Raw genomic sequence first — 25,406 nt, forward strand, 5'->3', positions numbered from 1 at the left:
TTATATTTAATTTCCAAAAACACAATATGATTGAAAACTTTTTGGGAAGCATGAAACTTCTTAAAGTTCTTACTGTAGAAGATAGTTCAAAGGCAAGGTTAAAAAAAAAACCAATTATTCATTATACCTTTCTATCCAGCTTCCAGTGCAGTACAACCTTTTTAGTGCTTTCCTTTTTTAGAAAATTTAGCAGTTGTTTTTCCAAAAACCAATTATCTACAGCATTTTCATTCTTAGACTATTATTTCTGTTCTAAAAAAATTAAGAAGCTTGATCGACGCATTTGATAGAAGTAGTGAAAATGCCTAACTGCTATCGAAACGTACTCTCACCTCACTTCTGGGGCAAAAGTTCGAATTATGTGGGTTAAAAACCATTCAAAATTCCACATTTCTGCATGAAGTCAAGAGCAAAATTATTTTGTATCTATCTTGGCTTTCAGCAGCAGCTTCTGTGTTCACTTCTGAATTCTCATACAAATCCTATATATGGACGAACAACCTGCACGGATTTGAAATTCTTCACTAATTGTCCATATTCATTAGGTTTACGAAATCCAGTTCTTATTGTTTTTTAACAATTTTTTCACGCGGACTGGTCTTGATAGAAACAAAAATAAGGGCTGATGTTTTCAGTCCATTTAAGAAAGTGTTGAAACTATCCGTTCTGATTTACTTCACTGGACCCTGTATATCAATCGTACTTTAGACCCATTTTCAGTTTGTACTTTTGCCTTTTCAAGGATTGTTGTAATTCACAGTTTATTACTAAATGCACATTAATGAAATCCTTTCTTCGGCATTTGATAGTGGTTGAATCAACAAATCCGACACACTAACACATTGGAAACAAGAATTTTTATTGCTCAAACATGTTAGCCGTTATTTGAAATTATACATCATTTATGTAATAAAGCTCCTTTACTTCATTTCTCAGATTTTATTCAATTTCTACAAGAAACATTTTGTTTGGATGTAGAATCGACTAATAAAATATAAATTAATATATAGTTTAGAAAACGTTCATTTTAAAACAGTGATGTGAAGAAAGGGTTACCCTTTTCCTCTTATATGATCTCATTGAACTAAATTTGAGGAATATTGAAAAAATTCAAAATAAGATAATAAATTTAAATTTTTCTAACCCATTTCCTATTCAAACTTATTTCGATATTCTTTGATACAACTTCAATCTGCAAAACTATTATATTTCATACCAAAAAATGTTGTTAAAAAGGTACCGTCAAACGTGGCATCATGCAACAGCGAGGTTAGATATGAAACCTCAATGAATCAATTTTTAATTTAATTTATTGTAATAAAGTTATCTTTTAATGATAACAAAATGATGATGACATAATTTCTCGCATATTAAGCTAGTTTTTTTTAAGTTTATTATTTTTTTTTATAAAATTTGAAAAATCGAGCAATAGATGTACAGATTTTAACATTTTTCGATTCCAAAAAAAACTTCACCCAGTATGACGGATTGACTTGATAATATTACCTACAAACTTTTAATTGGTTTCCTCGTGCTATACCAACACTGTTAGTGTAAAAATAATTATTTGAACAATTACCCATTTTTTTAAATAAATATTTTTATAATTCAGTAAGGTGCCTGGGATAAAATGCAACAAAATGCAAATCAAAGAAACACCTTGTAAATCTCGTTTCCATGTGCTGGAATATAAATGTTTTGCATCACGCGTTTGTAAACATTGAAATTTCATTCATCAAAACATTTATTTTCATGCTTTCAGCTTTTAAAATTTTGCGTATTATTATTTAACCCCTAAATGTATGCAGCATCCTTATTATAAAAAAAAATTGAAAATTAGTTTTAACAGAAAAAAAAATTGCTGCAAATGGTGTTTTCATGCGTAATGGTCTTTAAGGCATCGCAATTATATTAAAAACTATAAATTTTCAAACGTGTTTATAAGATTTTTAATGATAAACAAAGTTTGTTGCAAATAACCCTATTTTCTAAGGAGGGTGAAAATCTCATGTTTTTAGAAAAATAAAAATAACTAAAGAAACCAATGATTTTTTGAACTACGCCAATTTGATGTCCCATCATTTTTCAAAATTTTGATACATAAGAGGTAGGATTAACTATTAACATAAGTTTTTTAGAAGCCATTGAAGTTGAAAATTTATGCATGTTGCCCCAGTTGATGGTAATAATCGTATTTTGTATACCCGGAATTAAAAAAATGGCATCATTTAGGAATCACTCTTATTAAATAAATGTCATTTATTGAATAAATAATACACTTTTGTGGAATAAAAGAAAATGTGAAGAAACTTTTCAATTATCTATTTTTCCTCCAATTATCTATTTTTCCTCAGCTTCTTCGTATTAGTTCATTATAATTTTTTTAATGATTCTATTTTTGCAATTTAACACTTGAAAAACACTTATGAGATAAACTTTGGATTAAAGAATTCTTTGAACTAAAAACCGATTGTAAAACTCTGATTTTTTTTTCTATTATTTTGCTATATTTTCCATAACAGCGTTTTGAAAACATCATATTTTATTCAATTCTGTAATTCATTTCCCTTTGTGAATTGTGACCCACAAATTTTATGTCTAAGTTTAAATTCAATTCTGAAAAATATTAGAAATATCTGAATTTTGAAACTTTTTTCAAATAATAAAATTATATTTTTTTCATTTGTTTAGTATAGCAACAACATGAAATTTAGCTTTTAATTCCTTGTGTGATTTTTGAGAAATAATTTAAAAAATATATATGAAATGAAGCAACAAAAATCGTATTGGTGCAAATTTAAGAGCTGATTTTAACTGGTTTGAAAATTGGCGTATATAAAAAAAAATCAGTAAAATATTTCAAAGCTATTGAAAATAATTGTTTTCATTAGATGATTAATTTTCTCGAAGAATGCAAATAATTTGAATTTCTGAGAAAAAGTTATATAAGTTTTCTTAATGGATTTTTAAAAAGATCTACTAGAAAAAAAGAAGAAATTTGACCAAACTTCAATGAAATTTAAATTTAAATGAACCTTAAATATCTTGAAAACAAAACGTTTTAGTCTTCTGTATATATTTTTTAAAACTCAGCTCATCAGATTGTCCGTTTATATTTGCACCCTTATTCTTTCTTACGACGTATCTGTCGTTCGTTCGAACGTATACTTTCGTTCGAATTCGAAAAAGGTATTCTTGTTTTCGTTCGAATGCGATACTTTCGAATTTGGTGTTACCAGATCAAGTAAGAAATTTCGAAGAACAGAGAAATGTCAAAATAACAGCAATTGAATGTAAACAATGGTGTTTTTTTGTGAACTCCCGTCGAATTCAGCAGCTCCTAAGAAAAAACAATTATGCCAGACGAGCCGAAGCAGGTGCCCAGATATATCTGTCCGCGGACAAAGGGCTGGAGTTGGCCGGAAATGCCGCACTTGGCAGCAAGAAATCCAACATCATCCCTTTTCATCTGAAGCTGGCCGGAAATGAACAACCTTCTGGAGGGCTGTATAGGATCGGAAAAACAAGAACAACGCACGGAATTGGAGTGGTAATAATTTGTTTTAACAGCAGCAGCAACCGCAACCGTTGAAGATTTGAACTGTTTCGATTGCGCGCAAAGATCCGGAGCCAATAGCTCTAGTTATTGAACAGGTACCAGATATTGAACACTAGTAAAACATTAACCGATTAAAACAACAATATACAGTAGAAAAATGAATCAAAATTCGTTGTGCCACTGTTGAAGCATTTTCTACCTCTGTTCAAATTTTTATAAAGAATCTCGGACTCTTAAAGCCACAATCCCCGAAACTTGAATATGTGGTCAAATTTTGGCATGGTTTTTCGACTGGATGAAGAAAACAGCCTACTTTTGATTGGGAGAAAAATTGGATAAAAGACAAATAAACGTCTAAGATAATGATATGAGTGGTTTCAACTAAGTCTTTTTAAATGATTTCTGTAAGAGTGACAGCCTTTATAATCCTAAATTTCTTAAAATTTAACAAACTAAAGTGTTCAATCATTGGATCACAGAAAACGCCAAGGTTTCAATTATTGAACGTTCAATCTTGCAGTACTCGTTTCGTAAACAAATGCATGTACCAGTTATTGAACAAACATCGGTTGGTGTTTGGAAATGTAAACAAACTGTTGCTCGGTTGCTAGCTCAACCAAAATCGCCCCTTTAAGGCATACTATCTAGCGAAATACCCCTGAATATATGCAATGATTCAATGTTTACGTGTTCAATAATTAGAACATTGCCTGTTCAATATTTGAATCATTGTGTTTAATCATTGGAACAAAAGTAATTTTGAATAAAAAGGCTTAAATAATAATTTCAAAACACATTTCCGCGAAAAAAATCTATCGATTCGAAGCAGAGAAATAAGCTTAAGCTACGCTATCAAAATTTTATCAGAAAAACCTTTCGTTATTATTTATTGACCACAAATGTGTTGGATCCCAAAGATGGTGTTCAATATATAGTGTTCTTACCCTACTATTCGGAAGTGGGAATGCAATTGCTGCTGCTTCTTAAAAGCTTTCCCGACGGAGGAGAAAGAAGTTCCAGAACTACATAAAGGCTGAATGACGCTGAACTCCAATATAAAAATTTGGGAAAAAAACATTAAAATTCTGAATTAAAAAATGGTTTATTAGAATCTATAAAACCACATAATTTTTATTTCTTTGAGTCACAACCGTTTTTAACTTCACTTTAACGCCCTTTGTTCGCAGCATCAGACTTCGGTTTGTAAACCCATAGTAGATCGGCCGAATAAATTCCATCAATGAAGGTTTCAGCAACATTTTTCATAAAAACAATCTGGAACAAAAATGCTTTGTTTTTTGTGTGATACTTTTTTGGCTGTCTTATTTCCTCCAATGTTACGATTTCTTGTCCCGATTTTTCTGGTAAAAGGGCTCTTTTGTTTTAAACGCCTGCCGTTCGCAGCATTTGACTTGCGTTTGTCAGGCGAAAGGAAAAATACGTTCGATCGAAAACGAGAATGCGAAAATTCGATCGAACGAACCCGATGAACGTTGTTCGAAAAATCGAACTGCTCTAAAACGTTCGAACGAAAACAAGAATACGAATTGGGGAAACTTTCGAACGAATGTCATTCGGTCGAAAACGAGAATGAGGGTGATGGACTTGTCCGGATATTTAGTTCAAAAATTAAGAAAGGTCCAGTTGTCCGGATTTTGTTGTAAAATGTTCAAATTTTCCCGGATTTTTTCACTATTTTGCTTAAAACGAGTTACTATTTTTTTATTTTTGTGACCAAAAATGAATTTTTTTTAACAAGTGCTGTCAAAATCAAAATGATCGATTTTATGGAAGCTTAAAATACAATTTAAATTCGGTGGATGGGTTTTTGATAGTTTTTTTACCAGAAAATCGCTCGGTTTTTTTATTCATAAGAAAATTTTGAAATCAGCTACTCGATTTTTTTTGTTTTCTGGCCCGGAAACATTCTGGAAACCTTATTCCAAATCTCATATATAAAAATGGAGGTGTTTTCTTTGTAACACCATCACGTATAAAAGGACGGTCGGAATGAAGTGAAATTTGGTATCCGAGGGTTTTTCCATCTCACTTTTTATGGAAAGGAGGCTGATTCACGAGCATGAAGAAGTTAAGGACAGGTGAGATCTTGAGATGATAGACAAAATCTAACGAAAAATTCGAATTCATGACGTCAAAATATTTCGAAACAGTAATTACAACATATGCAACTATTTTCGTATTTAATTTTAGCAGTTCGATTATTATGAAACTCAAAGTAAAATTGTTGCACAAACATAAAGTCCTGTTTGGTAATAATATCAAAGCTAGAGCATTTTGGGTAAATGAAATCGAATAGTTTAAAATAAATTTGAACTAGAGCTTTTGTGTTGTGGACATTTTACTACTTGTGTGATTCATAAATTTAAATGCATCCTCTTAGTTGTAATTGTCTAGTATAAATGTTTGATTATCTTTCTCCTTAAAAAAGAATGGCTGCATTTTTTTTAAAATCAGGACTTTTATTCAAAAGTGTATGAATGAGGTTACCGGACTGCCCGGTTTTATCCGGATTTTCCCGGATATTTAGTTGAAATTTCAAAGTTCAAAACAGGTCGACCCGGCTCCGTTGTCCGGATTACATTGAAAAATGTCCGTACATTTGCCCGGATTTATAATTTTAATTGGCAAATCATACAAAAAAAAACCATTAACGCCTCAAAAAGCAAATTTTTGAGCAAGTTTAATAAAAGTAATCATCAAAGGTTTTTTGAAGCCTTAAATGCGATTCAAAATCCGTCGATGAGTTTTGATGTGAAATCATTTTTTTTTTCAATTTTTTTCCAAATTTTTGTTGAGCAATTTATGGGTTTGGAGAAAATTTGCCTGGATAATGCCCGGATTTGTCCGGTTGGTTTTCAAAAAAAAAAATGCCCGGTTTATCTGGCAACCTGTTTGAAGAAATTTAGCATTGGAATATTTTTTGATGGTTATCACAAAAAAAAATCCCTTCATTTCATAGTTTTTCATTTTTCTATAAAATCCTTTTTAATAGGAAGAGATATATTTTTGTGGAAAAATAACTGAAAAAATATCTTTTCCTGCTCTGTTATGTATGTTAATTTTCAATTTGTTTCTTTATTAAAAAGAAAACAAATAATTAAATTTTATTAACCCCATTAAATCCTATTCCGGGTTTAGATGAGGTTTTCTGAAATCAGTATAAAACAAAAACCAACTTCATGTCAACTTACTTTTTGTGCAGGATGTTTCAAGTAGGAATGTTAATCCAACAATTCATAATAATGGCAACTGTTTGATAATGAGTTGTTATAGGCAACATCTAAAATAAATGCTATAAAAAACATAAGAATGCTGAAAATGTAGATGTTATTCCAAAAGTTGTCCTTATATTCGCGTCAGAAATCCTTGATCGGTGTGTTTTTCAATCTAAACAAGCTTTAGGAAATGAGGTTTTAAACTTATCAGAATCTGGTTTTCTTTTCGTACAAAAAATTATCCTAAAAAGTGCATTCGGAAAAAAAATGCAACACTTTGTTTTGTGAATCACTAATGAATACATGGATGAAATTGAAGAAATTGATGAAATGTTTACATACACAAAATTTTTGTGATGTTCTGTCAAGTGGTTTTTGAGATGGCGTCCAATGAATAATTTTTTCGGCATTTATTCTTGGGCAACACGTGCGCCATCTATGATGCATACAATGAACCATGTTTTTTTTATTCAAATCATTACGTTTTCTGTTTCCTGAAGCCTTTTTATCACCCCGCCACCGTTTTTTCGTAATTGCACGATCCCAGATCCAACTTAAACACAGTATTTATTTTTTGGGAGCTATTGAAGTGCTCTGTAAAGAAAACTATTGCATTTGAAGGCAGTCTTCTTTGTATTTTTGACCATTTCAAGCCAAGTGACCGCTAAGGAGTTCGTTTTGCTTTTTTTTGTTGAAAATTGTTTTAAATATCTTCACAAGCGGTTCATTACCGGTGCGCAGCTTTTCAACCTTAAGAAATTAAGTCAGGCCTATTTATAAGTACGTCAGCTAGACGAACCAGTAGGGAAATATGACTTTCTTTATTACTTCCTCCATTCATTTTTTCGGATTGAGCTTGAAAAAACCTCTCACATTCCTCTCACTTCATGGATTCAATTATCTTCACTTTAATTCAAATTTTAGCTCACTATTAAATCCTCTAGCGCTTTTTAAACGATTTACCATGTGAACTTTGGTCGAAAATTTGATTTCCAGCTCTTTTTGGGTCTCCCACTGGAACTTTTCTAGATTTTTCCCGATCTTACCACTTGATAAAATGGTAACCAAATTCTAACACGTACACATTACATTACTAGGAAGCTTCACTGAAAATTTCATCAATTTTCATCCATATATTCAAAAGTTATTCATAAAACAAAGTGTTGCATTTTTTTTTAATTTTTAGCAACTCGTCGTCTTTTGAATTTTCTGATAGCGTATAACTTCAAGATTATATTTATGCTCCAAAAAACGGAACGATACATGAACTCGTAGATGAACTAGAAGCATTTTCGTGAGACTTAAAAAAATGTGGTAGTTTTGACGTTACATCCTTAACTAAAGGAGATTTAATCCTTAATTCAGGGTGCCCTCTTAAAATCTAGTTAAATCGGAAAATTTCTGGTCCGGTAACTACTTTTTGCCATATTTGTTCTCATTGAGCAGTTTGGAAGTATCAGACAAAGAGAATTCTAAAAGTTTGTCTTCTACCCTAAAGCCATTGAATACTTTAAGGCGCAATTTTCTTGTTTTTGGATTAAATACAGTAACTTTAGTCCTTTTTGACAGATAATTACTGAATAAACATAAATTATTGAACATATAATAGTAATTTTATGATAACCAATGATCAAGATTCATTCTGAAGAAATCTATATCTTTTTGGGCTCTAGGGATTAAATATACCCATAACATACGTTTTGGAAAACTTCTTTTTAAAAAAATTCAGAGTTTACTAATGCTTTGAAAAAATTCGCATTATAAAAATCATATCTAACTCTAACGATTGACATATTCGAATAAATATTGAATCATTATTTTTTCATGTGAGAATGAATTTTTAGTTATAGAAAAAAGATCTTTAAATCACATTTTGTTAAATTTTTCATACAAAGTGCAGGGTGGCCACCCATCCGGGAAAAACGGGAAAAGCGGGAAAAAGACGGGATTTGAAATCCAACGGGAAAAAAGCGGGAAAAAGCCGGGAATTTTTTCGAGAAGTCGGGAATTTTTGGCTCAGTCGAAATCTGTACATCAAACGGTTTGTCGACAAGGTAAAAAAAAAACAAGAGTAGAAAAAGATTAAGGAAAACCATTAAAATTTTAAGCAAACTTTTCCATCGATTTCCCGGTCGAAGGTATTTGACATTGTCACTAAAGCTATAGATGATAATTTGCTGGGACCAAAAATGAGTTTTTTTGTTACGGCCGCTTCGACTGTTGAGTTCTTTTTACACGAGTATCAGACAGAAGCACCGATGGTTCCGTTTCTCTTCGATGATTTAACCGGGCTTGTAAGAGATTGATGGAGAAAGTTGTAAAGCCTGAACGCCTGAACTTAAAATCAAAAACACTTATTGGAATTGAACTCTCAGAAATAAATCTCGGGGGGTGACAGCTATAACGATCCAGTATGCCCGCAATTCTCACTCGAGAAATGTCGAGTCCTTAAAAGCAAAAGAAAAATGAAAAAAAAAATCCTTAAAATGAAAGAAAATCTGAAAAAAACTATAGCGAAACGGAAGCGAGAGGCAGAAAAGGAGGCTAAAGAAGCAAAAAAATTGAAGGTGCTTTCCGACGCCCATAGAGAGGCAAGCTTAATGGACGAAAAATTAAAGCACTTAAAAATATATGAGATACAAATAAATTTGAAAAATGATAATCAAACATATTTTAATTAATAAACTCTTTTTCGAATCGAGTTATATAGTTTTAAAAATTGAAAAAAATCCTGCTTATCAATCTAATGATTTTTAGGTTAATTGGTGACAGGGTGGATAAAAATCAATGATTTTTTCAAAACAAATAAAAAAAATCGGATTTATTTGATTTAAATCGGATTTTTTTTATTTAAATCAGATTTTTTTGATTTCAATAGAATTTTTCCTATAAATTGCATTTAGGGGAAATATTTTAGTATTCGAAATTTTTTTCATCATGTGATAGAGCGGAATTGTTAAACTTAGCTTTATAAAGGCTGAAATCATGATGAATTAATTTCAGTAAAAAATGAGCAAGTCCTTTACTGAATGAAATTATTATCAAAAATCACCAAACAATTTTTAAAGACGGACTATGAGTTAGTATTTAGCAGTCAATCAGCCTTCTTCTTCTCTTGGTTCAGAGAAAACAAAAGATCAAACAAATAGAATAAATTCTAATTCATAACTTTTGATAAAATTGAGCGTCGAAATTTAAGCAAAAACATTAAAAATCAGATGATTTTATAAGAAAAGAAGAAAAAAGAAAATTAACTTGAAAGAAATGAACAAAAATTGTTTTGAGTAGAATTGAGTAGATTTTATCCAAAACCCACACCCCATTCTACGTGGACAAGAATTAGGCATCCACGTCAATCACAAATAGCGAAATATCCACAAGGAGCAAGAAAAAAAAACATTTCTAAATTCCCGAGAGGATCAATAAGCCTTCGATGCTTAAAAACGTAAAAAAAAACGATTCCATTTTCACTAAATTTCAGGTATTTTATTCAATGAGGCACTTTGATTTAAATCACTGATAAAAATCAAGTGATTTAAATCGTGATTTAAATCATGATTTAAATCAATTTGATTTAAATCAAATCCACCCTGATTGGTGAACATTACTGAAACAAATTATTTAAAGATCATTTACCACTAAAAAAGGCTTAATCGATTTTCGTTTATATGGTTTCAAAAATGAATATACGGATTTTTGTTTGGTTTTCTGTTGTAAAAAAACGGGAATTTCGTGAGACCATGCGGGAAAAAAACGGGAAAAATGCGGGAAATAAAAATTTGATTTTGAGTGGCCACCCTGAAAGTGCAATAACTCGAAAAATTAAAATTTGAAAATTTGTTGAGATAACAGTGTTGTTGTTTTGTTCTATTTGGTACATTTTTATAGAACATTTGATATTTGTAAGACAATCCTGTTTCGAGATAAAGCTAAGGAATCAAGTATCCCCGAAATCAGGTATCCTCTTTCTCCCAGCGGTTAAAAAGAACAGATTTTTAAAGCAAAGTACAAGACTTTAAAGCTAGAGAAAAGTGTCCATGTCCTTCTACCAGAATCGATACCAATGTTTCCAAAAGGATGAAGAAACTAAGACTGAAGACTGATATACCCACCGGAAAAATGAGCTACTTCAGGGCCAAAGAATAGTGGTGCAATTTTATTTTCCATCCGTACTGCCATTTGAGTTTGCTGCTGCTGCTTCCTATCTTCACATCATGATGATGAACTACGTCCGTGCAAATTTTGTGTGTATGTGTATGTGTATAAGTTGGTGTGTCCTTACGTGAGACAGCGAGAAAGACAATCGCAGCTGATGCAAGCCGAGAATCCTCGCCGAGAGGTGTTGAATGCTGGATGGAAACCCGAAGAAAGAACGGAAAAGCCTGAGTAGCCTTAAATGAAGCAAAACGGAAAGATGCTACTTTACATACTCTATAGAGTCTATACAGCAAGCAGCTCGCAGGGAAGAGAAGAAAGAATCGTTCTGTAAGGATATCTCCAACTCCATACACAAGTCCCAGTCACGACGACGATGCTCTGATGATGATCATCGTCTGCCGAGGCTAATTTACAGGTTGCTGCTCAAAGTACCTCGGCACATATGCGAATACACCATTATTGTTTCGCTTTCCGGATCCGGTGTCTGTGTGTTCTCGTAAGTGGAAACTGGAACTGATGGACGGCTGCTTCTGCTATGCTAAGCTCATATTGGACTGGGAAGGTGTATTTATGCGAACGAAGATTTATGTCGAAATGGCTTCATCCGGTTTGTTTTTCGGAAAAAGGGAATTGTAAGCAACTGCAGAGAATGTTGTAGGCCCACTAAACCGGAAGGAAATAATTCGCAGTTTCATCGCAGTTCATTAGTCCATTGACGTGTTTTGTAGTTGGGCTTTCGCTGTGCTATAATTGATTTCCATGCGAAGTAATTATGTGCAAGCATTTGATAGATGAATACAATTGAACAATGTCGAATGAAATGAAAGGGAGATTTTTTTACGTTTGGTTTAGGGTTAATGAGTGGTATAAATACATACCTTGCATTGAATCTAGTTTGATATCATATCTCAGAAGCAAAATGTAATACACATGGCATCAAAATGGAAATGTTAACCAAGAACGTCTCGGTGGCCGAACGATTAGCATGGTAAAAGGACGGTAATCGCATCAACCACCTTCTCGATACTGGGTGTTAAATGTTATTTTTAAGTTGTCCACGTTTAATCAGTCTATAAAGCCAAAATCGGCTAAGGTGGTGTATGACTTTAGTTCATAAACACTACTTCTCATGAACGTATTTGAGCTGTTTAAGAAAATATAGTTGCGTTCAAAAAACAATGAAATCACGTGAAGCAGCGAACTCGCTTCCAAATTTGACCAGCCACCATTTCTGTTGAATTGATATTTTTTCATAAAATTTTCAAAAAATCTAGATCAACTGTCCAACTAATATTCAACAAAATTTGAAGACTGTACTGTGCCTGGAAAAAAAGATACAGCTTTTCTCGTGAAAAGAGAAATTTGAGATTGCTTCTCACAATTCGCTGTATCTTTGACCAAAATTGACCAAAAGATGTAAACATTTTTGATCTAGTACCTGACCAAGTTTCACTTTAATCGTTTGACGCGATCAAAAATGAAATCAGTTTGAAAATGAGGTTGAATATTTGCTTGGAAAATATCGCAATGAATGTTGTTTGAGATTATTCTTTCACAAAACGAAAAACGCAAACCAAAAACATTGGTTATTGATAAGAATTTCATTCCTGGTTTATCTGGAAACAGGAATTTTTGAACAGAGCTAAAAATAAGAAGAACAGAGTTTCTGAAACGACCTGCAGCTAAATTGGGTGAACGAATTTGATACATATAAACTTGAAGCAAATATTATATTCGCTCTTTCGCTAGAATCTCTTCGTAATGGAATATTTTCTATTTCCAATCATATCATCAATCATCCAATCCAATCACATATCGCACCAATTGATTTCGATGAATCTCAGCCGGGTTCAGCCGGGAAAGTTTTTTGCCAAACTTTCAATTATTTTCAATGAAAATTATCAAAAATACAGCAAACTTTGTGAAGAAATCTCAAATTGCCATTGTTTTACGAAATAAGCTGTTTTTTCCAGTCATAAAACAGCCTTGAAATCAAAGTTAGAAGCAAGTTCAGGTAGTTCAATTTTGGCTAATTCATCAGAGTTCCATACGTATTAAGTACCTTTTATGCTGATTAACGCGATTTCATTCGTTTTTGAACACAACTGTATTTTATTTTGAACCGACTGAATGATTCGTTGATTTGAAAATCGATTCGCAGACACCTTCCACGCACTTGATTCCGATCAAAAGTGTTTTTTATCTATTCTTGAAACAAAACACCTCAAAATTGTCAATAATTTTGATAAATAAACTCACAAAAAATCATGATGAATATGGGGATTTTTTTTTATTATCTGACGGGTTTGCGCCGTGGGTCTTCAGATTTTCTCCAAAATTTCAAATTTTGTTCGTTTCAGCACCATAAAAAAAACTGTGTTTTTGCAGATTTCTAGAACTTTTATTTTTTGAGTTAGATAACGTTTAAGTTTTTTTGAAAAAAAAAATACCCACTTTTCAAATGCCCATAACTTTGTCAGTTTTCAACGTAGAATAAAAAATAGCACATCAAAACGCATTAAAATTTTACCAGCTATTCAAATAAAATAACATAAAAAAATAATATATTGATTTTCGCTATCAAATAATGTAAATAAGATAAAAACAACGTCCAAAAGTACCGGCTGCACCACCAAAAATTTTGAAACCTATTTCATTTTATAGCCCTGTTTATTGCACAACTTTCATCTGAAGACACCAAAGTGGGCCATTGATTCCTTCAAAAGTTATGAAAGAAACAGTGACAGTAAATCTCTTATTTTACGTCAAGAACTATCAATTTTCGAAAAACTGCATACGCATATAGGGCCTTCTTTTCTTATCGCACGCATGTGCACCGGGGGTTAAAAAATCTGCAAAAAATTCCATTTTATAGTCGAATTAGTTTTACAACTTTCATCTGAACACACCAAAATGGGCCAAACACTCCTTCGAAAGTTATGGAAGAAATAATGACCATAATGTATTAGTGCACCCGCGTTAGGATATAGCGATTCTCGCACACACGTAAGTAAAGTGCGTGTATATATCAAAGCTCTTATCATGGTTGATTGCAGGAGCGATTGGTCAACTAAAATAAAAAGAGATACTCAAAACACGGGATGCAACGTTATGGAAGCCGTGTGGAGCACATCTCTGAGCTTTTTTTCCTCAGATACTAGCTCTGAGTTATAGTGTGAGGTAAACGCTCGAGTGGTTCTACTTCATCTGAACGCGCCACTACAAAATACTTTAATCTGACTACTTGGAGTTGGAGTTCATTTTGATTCCTATCCGTGTTCAGTTCATTAAATTCCAAATAGTGCTGTGATTTTTTTTTATCTCAAAGGCTAAGGTTGCAATACTTTCTCCTAGTTTCGCGGAGCATCTCATATCAATTCGAGAATAAGATCAGAATCGTTACCTCAGACAATACGGCAAAAGGTTGGATCTTCTGTAGCACAATTGTTTGGTGAGTGATATCACTATCTGATCTTATGCCATACAGCGGGCGAATTCACGGAAAACGTAACCATTGGTCATGTTATGAATACTGTAAAAGTATTTTGAACCTAGCATCATCACGATATTTTCATGTTTAACCAAACAATATACCAAATAATATCCTTTACGTAACGGAATATATAGAAATCAATCAATGTATAAGAATCGGTAGAAGATTACTTGAGTGATCGACGGCGCAAGTTTAAATTAGTATTATGATTGTAATAAACACATGGAGCACATGTTCGGCCCCGAGAACAAAGCGGCTGGCTTTCTTGCAATCCCATATTCGATTTGTGAAATTTCTCCTTTTTAATCATTTCAATTAGATACTGCATGTATTTGAAACTACGGTAATGGATAATAAAGGGGAGAGTGGGGCATCGTAAGTTTAAGGGCAGCGTTGGCAACATTAATGTGTGTTTAGATAAGTATCTCATCAAACTGTCATCATCATCGCTCTGTATAAGCTTTTTTCCCATATGTTGATGTCCCGTGTACGTATCGTGGGCTGCTTGTATTTGAAATATCAAAATAAATCTAACTTTTATTTATTTCAAGCGTCTGCAAATTACAACGGTGGGAAACCAACGTTCAGATTAAAAATAAATTCAAATTTAGCAAGCAATAATAACACTCATTATACAACTTATGCAAATCACATAATTCATACTTTGAAAATAACATGATTCAAACTTTGAAAACTAATTAAGAAAAAAAGTGAGTAATATAAATACAAATTTAAATTCATTAACACAAAAATTTAGAATGAAAGCTTCAAAATATTGTTGTTTTTTTTGGCATGCCTGTTGATAATTATTTAAAATGAGGTTCCTTATTCTGAGTTAGAAAACTGTTTAAAAATGAATTCAGAAATATTATCCAAATTGATTTTTGCATGGAAAAAGAGTTCATTTCAATTTCATCTTTTCTTTGTTACATTTATATTTTGAGCCGCTGTTATAGTTAAAAATTTCAAGTATGAAATAATTTGTCACCGTCAATCGAAATAATAGGTGGTGTATGAGAAAATCGCTACAAAAATAGCCTTTCTTCGAAAATTCAGATTTGTAGACAAAGAACTTTGTGGAAATACAAAAACTTAGAAAACTTCAAATATCATTAAAAAAAATTTCTTCAAAATGATGTTATAGTTTTGGGGTCAAAAAGTTTGTTAAAATATTTAAAAAAAAATCTCAATACAAAAAAAATATTTCAATTGAATTGACTATTTTCCAAAACTATTTTTAAAAGTGAATGGAGCATTTATGACGAGACGAAAATCAAAAAAAGAAATGAAAATGGATTTTTGAAGAATATATTGTAACAGCATACAATTTGTTTTGACGTGATTTTTTTTAACTAACTAACATGATTAATGACCGGTATTATCTTTGAATTTTTTCTTCTCCTTTTCTTGAACGTCTCGAACTGTGAATATCAGTTACCAGGCTAAAAAAATATTTCAATACGATAAATAACGATCAAATGAATGCATTTGTACAGTTAAAATAGTTGGTTTCGAGTCCTGAGTCCCCCCCCCCCCCCCCCCCCCCGCCACACCTTCTCATGTTTTTAAACACTGATATTCGAAGATCAAGAAAAGATTATATGTAACATAATTTTTTAAAACATTTTGTTCAAAACTAAATTAATATCTATCCAAATCGCTTCTAAGTACTCATTTATGATAACTCTCTGATAAAAGAAATTGATTGTTTTATTACGAGATGCTCTGTGTTGTTCACTGATGATCTATCTTGTTTACTTTCTTTGGTTTATGATTAATATACACCGCTTAATAATATTCGTTGGAATAATCAAAATTGCATTTTTTAAATCAATTGAGAAAACTAGTAAAACTTCCGTTTTTAGGTTGAATTGAGTTCTTGGGGATAAATGTACCTAATATTCAGTTTTCCAACGGTTATTCCACGGATATTCAATACACATTTTAAGGAGGAAAAGTTACAAACCAGTTCCAATCATGTTGAAGCTTACAAATTCTAAGCTGATTTTGGTTTGTTTATAATTCTACTGAAATTGCATAACATCAAAATAGCTGCGCTTAAGTAAACTGAAATTTTTAAAGAAAAAATCGTTACGTAACGATGAGCATACCTTCCCCCCCTCCCCCTCCCCTATGTCACAGTTCATAACGCTCGAGCGTACTCCCTCCCCCCTATGAGCGTTACGTAATTTATGGATGCCCCCTAAATCATTAATAGGCCACCTCCCCCCCTAGTTCGCACAGCCTTGATGCCAATATACGTTTGAGAGCTATATCAGTATTCAAAAATCTCCATCTTATCAGTAATTCAATAATAAAAACTTAGTAGAAATCAGTCTAGTAAACGTATGATAAGTTTATTTTTCCCATGGTGTTTATATAAATATAATTTTCTCGGTACGACGGCACTTTTTTATTAAATTGAACAACTTTATATTTGTCAGGCAATCCAGTCAGTAGCTTCCACCCTACATCAGGATCTTCAAATAGTCGATATGGAATCTCTATCTGTTCTTGGTTGGTACATTTAATAAAATCATGATTGATATCTTTTTTTATACAAAACGATTTCATAATTCCAGATAAGAATCAAATTCAGTATTATGAGAGGCAGTATTATTGCTGCAATCCTTTTGGGTTTGAAAGACATAGTGCGATAAGCCATCTGCTGAGAAATATAAATGATCGCCAAAAAGAAAAACTTATGTCCCTTGGGATTAAATGGGCAACTTTAAAAATGAAACTCTGCAATAAATGCAGAAAAACTTTGAGCCCAAAAGAGGGTCCAAATTTATCTATCATACTTAATGAATCGAGGAACACACAAGTACCGACACCGACAACACCAGTTTCCATCGATTCATTACCAGAAACTTCTTCTATACATTCGATACCATCAATTTCAAGTAAATCAAGGATTGAAGCTCTGGCAAAATTTTTAGATATAACGATTGAAAGCAGAGCCTCAACCTTCGATCAGGACAGCAATAACTATCGGCTGCCGACAGCTAAAGAAATTTTTGAAAAAATATCAGAACGTATAAGATCCTTCTTCGAACCAGAAGTTCATGATGATTTAGATGACTTCAAAAGTGTGTTGAAAAATTTAAAAAAAGCATTTTCGGAGGCTTCTACCGCGCAGAAAAAGATAGAAATACTTCGACTGCTTCCACAAAATTGGACGTTCACAAAAATAACGGAAAATTTTGAAGGTGCCAACCATTACATTATTGCAGAATCCAAAGTAGTAGCATCAGAAACTAAAGCAATTACAAGGCCAGGACGTCCATCGCATGATCTTGAAATTCAAAGAAAAATAATTAATTTTTACCTTAGAGATGAAATAAGTCGTCCTTTTCCAGGAATGAAAGATACCATCTCTGTGAAACAGCACAATTCAAAACGAAAAAATATCCAAAAACGTCTTCTTCTTGCGCCATTAGGAGATTTACATAAACAATATTTGGAAATATGTGGTACCGATAAAGAAAGAGTATCGTTCACCACCTTCTGGAAATTCAAACCAAAACAATGTGTTTATACACAAGATTCTTCTGCGATGAACGTCTGTGTCTGTATGATTCACGCAAATATGAAATTTCTTTTGGAATCCCTCTTAAAAGTCATCAATTTAGGAAACATCAAAACAACCAAAGAACTTCAAACTGTTTTGACCAATAAAATTATATGCGACCCAAGTAGTGACGAATGTTTTCTCCGAGTGTGTAGTCGATGCGACGCTCGAAATGTTGTGGATTATGTGGCAAACTTTTTGGATTCTCAGGATATTCAGACACTAAGCTATTCCTTTTGGACAACCTCTCCTCGCTGTGAAGTCATCAATAAAGAAGATGATGTTACGGATTTCCTAGAAATTTTGAAAAATCACACGGAGAAATTTGTTACCCATGCTTTTAAAGTTGAAAAACAAATCAATTTTATCCGAACCAGGAAAGAAAAATTGATTGAAGGAGCTGAAGTAATGTTGCAGATGGACTTCGCAGAAAATTATGCCTGCTTCATTCAAGATGCCATCCAGAGTCACTATTTTTCAAGACCGCAGGTGACAATTCATCCAGTTGTTATTTTTTTCAAGGAAGCGTCATTAATAAAAAAATTGAATTTTATCATTATTTCTGAAATAAAAAAACATGACACAAAATCTGTGTACATTTTTCAAAAAAAAGTCATTGCTAAAATAAAAGAAAGATTTCCGCAACTGACCAAAATTGTATACGTTTCGGATGGCTGTGCAGAACAATATAAAAACAAGTATAATTTTAAAAACCTATGTTGTCACATGAAAGACCACAACGTTAATGCGGAGTGGCATTTTTTTCCTACTGCACACGGAAAAGGTCCTTGTGATGGAATAGGAGGTAATATAAAAAGAATGGCGAGAGATGCTAGCATTAGAAAAACAGCAAATATAAACGACCCTAAAGCTTTTTTCAACTGGGCGAAAAGTTTAAAATTGGGAAACAACTGGGAGTTTATATATGCTTCAAACGCTGAATATGAAGAGGCTACGATCGAGCTGACCAACAGATTCAATAATTTATCAGCAATACCTGGAACCAAAAAATATCATGCATTCGTTCCCAAAGATGAATGGAACATAACCGCCACAGAATACTCTGCTCTGGATAAAAATTTGGATAACACACCATGTTTCACACTTCAAAGTACCAGAAAACGCAAGTCGAACCACATAGCGCGACGAAGCTCTCGCTTAAGAAGCAGAATGTAGCCAATATCTTTTCTGTTATGAATACCTGTAAGGTGAATTCTTCAAATAACAAATGTAAAATTTTGAATTGTCTCATTTAGCTAATTATTATTCAATTATTTCAGGAATTCCAATGGTATTGTTAGAAATACGTACACAAATGGACGATTGAACGTACATTAGCGATGCAACTATTAAATAAAGCACGTAGATACAATTTTATTGACATGTTATTTATTTTCCCTTTTTGAAAAAAAAAGATCAAAGATCAATAAATGAATATAATATTGTCTAGCGTATGCTTTAGAATAAACGTTCGTTTAAATGGTGCGTTTAAGCGAGTGACTGCGAGAATCGCTAAATATCCTGGCGCGGGAATTGGTCATTATTTCTTCCATAACTCTTGAAGGAGTGTTTGGCCCATTTTGGTGTGTTCAGATGAAAGTTGTAAAACTAATTCGACTATAAAATGGAATTTTTTGCAGATTTTTTAACCCCCGGTGCACATGCGTGCGATAAGAAAAGAAGGCCCTATGTGCGTATGCAGTTTTTCGAAAATTGATAGTTCTTGACGTAAAATAAGAGATTTACTGTCACTGTTTCTTTCATAACTTTTGAAGGAATCAATGGCCCACTTTGGTGTCTTCAGATGAAAGTTGTGCAATAAACAGGGCTATAAAATGAAATAGGTTTCAAAATTTTTGGTGGTGCAGCCGGTACTTTTGGACGTTGTTTTTATCTTATTTACATTATTTGATAGCGAAAATCAATATATTATTTTTTTATGTTATTTTATTTGAATAGCTGGTAAAATTTTAATGCGTTTTGATGTGCTATTTTTTATTCTACGTTGAAAACTGACAAAGTTATGGGCATTTGAAAAGTGGGTATTTTTTTTTTCAAAAAAACTTAAACGTTATCTAACTCAAAAAATAAAAGTTCTAGAAATCTGCAAAAACACAGTTTTTTTTATGGTGCTGAAACCAACCAAATTTGAAATTTTGGAGAAAATCCGAAGACCCCCGGCGCAATTTGTCAGATAATAAAAAAAAATCCCCATATATTGAAAATTTTTACAATATTTTCATAATATTTTATTATATTAGTAACAAACACATTGTATGTGTTGTGTATAACACATTTGTATGTGTATAACACATTTGTATGAGTATAACACATTTGAACGCAATAAGCACTGCTTTATTATGTAGTAAAAGGAAATTTGTCATTGGAGTTGTTTTAAAAAGCGATCAAAACAGTCGCAAATTTTCAAATCATGAGATGATTCTGATACACAAAATATCACAAATAAATTTTTTTTTTTCGTCTTTGGTTTGAATTACCGTACAGACTGATGACTTAAAACTATGTAATTCTGCTTAAACCTAATTGGTGGAGATCAAGGTGTGTTACTACAGTGCGAAGGAACAAATTCATGTTACAAAATATGATTTTCGTAAAAAAAATATAAGGAAAAAAGGCCATGTAGGGGTTTTACCCCCCTCCCCCCATGAAGATTTTATTCAATTAAAATTTTCAGATCGAAAAATGAATAAACTATAGATAGCTACCGATAGTTTTTTCCTTCTATCTTGTTTTAAAAAAAACTTTAAAAAGTTATTTTAAAACCATATCAGAAAGTTCTGCATTTTTTGACAAACACTTAAAATTTTGAAATACAGGTTTAAATCCAATTAGCAACTTTCTTACGACCGCAAGTACTTTCAAATTCTGCGAAAAAAGTTTTAGAAGATTTCTTTATTTAAAAAACGGTAATTCTAACGATTTAAAATAAATTGAACCCAATTGGATTTAAGATATTTTTTGAAACAAACATTTAAGCAGGATTTAACAAATTTTTTAAATGAAATAAAACCTATTTCAGACTTTCTTCAGTGATTACTGACATGATAGTGATGATATGTTTTATAATTTAAAAAACTGTAGAATCCATTTTTTTATCATTGAAGGTAATCTTAATCAGAACATTTGTCCAAATTGAATGAAGTATTATTGATTTTTTTATGCATATTTGTTAGTTCAACAGATATTAAAAACGATTTCACTGAAAACTCATCTCAAATTCATAAACTTCATATCACCAAAACAAGAGATTATAGACAAAATCTGAAAAAAGATTCGAGTTCAGGATGCCAAAATTTAAAAAAATTAAAACATAGGCTCGAAAATGCTGTTTCCTTGAGTGACCAATTAACTTCTTAAAAAAAGTTTTAAAATGGTAAGATGCTTTTAAAATAAAATATGTCTTTTTGAATTGTTTGAAAAGTTTCCTTTTTTAACTTTATATTTAGTTTTATCTTTAAAACAAAATCGAATTTCCAAGAATCCTTATTTTCAATCCAGAATTTCAGTGTTTTTCTTGCAATCCTTTAAATCCGAATTTTTGACAAGAAAAACAAAGTTTTTATTAACATATCTAGAACCCAATATTCCAATAAACTTCGAAAAAAATTAAGGACATAAAATTTCAAGTTTAAAAAAATCTGCACTCGAAAAAAAATATTGTTAATAATTACTATAAGTTTGAAATATTATTAAATGTAGCAGCTGTTAAGCTAAATATTAGTATTTGCTTCGTGCTTTAAATATTTACAAAAAAAACGGAAAATAATAAAAAAAAAAATTTACCGAAATAAAAAGGTGAATGCTCGTGAAATCCGTAACAGAAACTTTTACCTCGTCAAGGTGAAATTCACTCACAACGAGCTTACAAAAAAGTTAAAATTCACCGTCAAAAGTTAAATCCAAATAATTTTATGTTAACCAAGCGTAGCTAGGTGAAGAAGAGTACAGAACTAAGCAGAAAAATAGTACAATTCAGCGAGAAAAACGTAAATCCAAAATAGGTACTTTCAACCTCTTCGAGGTAAAACTTACCTTGCAGTGGGGTGAAATAGACCTTGTCGATTTGGCTAACGCACCGTTTGCACTGCAGCGGAGATGGCAGGTTCAAGTCCCGTCGGTGAGCCGTAGTATCTTTTTAAAAATATTCATGATATTTACGGATTATGTTCTGTCTTTCTTTGATACCTCATGTTTATCTAATACTTTTCTTCGCCTTCGAAAATTTTAAAATTGTAAAAAGGAAAATTTACTGAGAAAGCCGGCTGACAAAAAATCACCTCTGCTGCATCGTCAATTTACTTTTTTTTCGTGTGAAAAAAGTCCCTCATTACAAAAAAATATCTTGTCATTTTATTACTCGCATGTTTTACAAATTTCATGAATATCACTTGAATATTGTATGAGATATGTCGGTTTATGTGATTATTTTTTTATGTTTTTTGTACTTTTTCATCTTAAACTACTAGAAAACAAAACAAGTTATGAGATTTTTTATTTGATGAACTCATAAATTTTGCATGTTATTTTTTTAAATAAGGTGGCTCACAAGTTCCCACATTTTAAATCCAACCTGAACTCGGGGAAATAAATTTATAAAAAATGAATATTATTGATAAAAAATGGAAAAGTGGGCCAAATTTCCTCACACTTTTCTAAAGAAACAAGCTGACCCGGTGTGCTTTGCTACACCTTCCAAAAATAAATTAAATTTGTTAAAAGAATTTAAATCTAGTTTTATTTCTTAGGAAGCATTTCAAACAGATTTTCACGCTTTAAAAAGGAAGCTGCAACTGGAGTATCGAATTTCAGTACAAATATAATTTGATAATATTTTCTTAAAATTTATCTCCAAATTTATTTTTAAAGATCTGAAACTTTTACTCTGTTTTTAAAACTTTAATTCAATGAATTGAGGAAAAGAACGGTTTTTAAAGGAAAAAAAATATTTCAATTTAGTTATTCAACGAATTCACAGCAATTTTTTGTTGTGTTGAGGGTTCTTTTTAAGACTTTTCAATATCTGGTGGCTCGAGACCGCAAATAACCCAAAAATCGAAACAGAATTTCTCGGCGGAACGGATTATAAAACGCGTGTTGGTTTTACAAAGGTAGGGTGTAATTGATTTATTGTTCAAAGGAATACATAGAATGATGGAAAGAATTTTGATAGACCGGTAGTGTAGAGTTAGATGTCGGTCCTATATTACGCTCCAACATAGCCGCCCACCAAATTACGGGTAGTAATTTCATCGCCAATACGTCCTGGTACAAATTCATCGTAATTTACGGGAAGCACTCGAATTTTCCTAACGTCTCGACGTGTCGTTCCATTTGCAGTTTTAACTAGGACTACTCGAATGCATCCGTCATCTCCGGGAAAGGTTTCCTGTATTCGGCCAAGAGGCCACTGCTTCGGTTTATCATTTTCGTCTATCAGCATTACGAAGTCTCCTTTACAGACGTTCGGCGATTTGCGTTTCCACTTAGTAATGCGCTGAAGGGCGCGAACATATTCCAGCTGCCAGCGGGATCTGAATTCTTGGGATAGACGCTGGACGTGCTCCCATCGATTCATTGAACTTATAGAACGCTCCATTAGGTTCACTTCTGGAGCTATAGTCAATGGACGGCCTATGGTGAAATGGGCAGGTGTGAGTGCTTGCGGATCACTGGGACTGTTTGATATAGGAGTGATCGGTCTTGAATTCATGGTTGCTGAAACTTGGGCGAGAAAGGTAGAAAGCTCTTCAAAGGTGAAGATATTGTTGCTTGTTAGGGTTGCCAGAAGTTGTTTAGCTACCTTTACCGCTGATTCCCAGAGACCACCATGATGAGGTGATCGTGCTGGAATAAATTTCCATTCCACACCTTTGTCGGTTAAAAAATCAGTCACCTGATGATTGTGGTCTGCAGATTTCACCAGCTCGTGAACTTCTCGCAACTGCCTTTAGCAGCTCAAAAATTTGGTGCATTATCGGAGAACATCTTCATGGGAAGGCCATATCGACTCGAAAACCTTATGAAGGCGGCAAGAAACGCTGATGTGCTTAAATCCGAAACTGCTTCTAAATGCACGGCTTTTGTCGAGAAGCAGACGAAGAGTGCGATGTACCCTTTGCTAGAGATGACACCCCGAGCTCTGCGTCCAACCAAACAAACTGGCCCCGCATAATCCACACCGGTTACTGCAAACGTAGGTTGTGGGGTGACGCGTTCCTGTGGCAGCTGACCCATCATCTGCGAATTCGGCACCGGCTTCGATCGAGCACACACAACACACTGTCGATAGGTTTTCCTTGCAGCACTCGTTCCACAGATAATCCAATAACGACGTCGAGATATTGCCAGCAAAGTTTGCGGACCACAATGATGATTATTGATGTGCTCCGAGTGAAGAATGTAGGCCGTTAGGATTGAGCTTCGTGGCAATAATATCGGGTGTTTCTCGTCGTAAGTGAGACACGAGTGGTTCAGCCTGCCGCCCACCCTGACGATCCCGTCATCATCCAGAAATGGTTTTAGCTGCAAAAGAGAACTTTGATTTTTTAACTCTTTGCCGAGCATGCGTAGGTCGGGATAATATCGGGACATGAGCTCATCAAGAAAGGTGCTTTCGTGAGGAGTGAATAGACAAATGGTGATTTTTCTCTCCTCGCGGGAGATCATTTGACGAAGATCTGTATCGAGTGTTATTCTTGGTGATGATTTCAGATGACCTGCCAGTGGGCTCCATTCGGGGCCGATCCACCACAGGCTGTTGTTGTGGAGCTCTTGAGGTGAAGCACCCCGAGATACTAAATCAGCTGGGTTTTGTTTAGTATCGATGTGATCCCAATTTATTGACGGCAGAAGGGTGTTTATCTCGGCAACTCTATTGGCCACGAAAGTGGTCCATCTGGAAGCTCCGCCGTTAAGCCAGGCTAGCACGACTTGGGAATCTGTCCATGCTCGTATTTCAGCGAACGATGATGGAATTGCTCTGCTTACGTTGCTGATAAGCCGGGCGAGGCAGAGCGCAGCACAAAGTTCCTGTCGGGGTAGTGTCATCCGTTTGTTACCGATGGGGGCCAGTTTGGACTTGGAACAGAGTAGATGGGATGAAAGGTTGCCGCTGCTATCGATGGAGCGAATATAAACGAATGCTCCCATGCCCGATCAGAAGAGAAAAACTAAATTATATCAAGATGAGATATTTTGATATTCAATTTTTTCCTATCTGGATTAGTTATAATTTAGTACTCGTAGGATGTTAAAATATCTCAAATAATATCAAAAAGTCTATGCAACCATAACTAAATCATATCAACCGTTGTTATAATTTAAACAAAATTATAACTCATCCAGATAGGATATACAAACTAAAAA

The 25,406-nt window shown here is 33.2% G+C and overlaps 1 protein-coding gene across 1 annotated transcript in view; it reads right to left on the reverse strand.

Moving 5' to 3' along the window:
- Positions 1-25,190, reverse strand: part of LOC129752203 (uncharacterized) — a 57,328-nt gene extending 32,138 nt beyond the window's left edge. The window contains exons 1-3 of the mRNA XM_055747991.1: positions 24,058-25,190; positions 23,277-23,986; positions 22,074-22,172 (exon numbers count right to left, since the gene is read on the reverse strand). Of these exons, the coding sequence (XP_055603966.1) occupies positions 22,074-22,172; positions 23,277-23,986; positions 24,058-25,190 (1,942 nt within the window). The remainder of the gene's footprint in view (positions 1-22,073; positions 22,173-23,276; positions 23,987-24,057) is intronic.
- Between the last annotated feature and the right edge of the window lie 216 nt (positions 25,191-25,406).

The sequence above is a fragment of the Uranotaenia lowii genome, chromosome 3 (assembly GCF_029784155.1).
Source record: "Uranotaenia lowii strain MFRU-FL chromosome 3, ASM2978415v1, whole genome shotgun sequence".
Lineage (NCBI taxonomy): Eukaryota > Metazoa > Arthropoda > Insecta > Diptera > Culicidae > Uranotaenia > Uranotaenia lowii.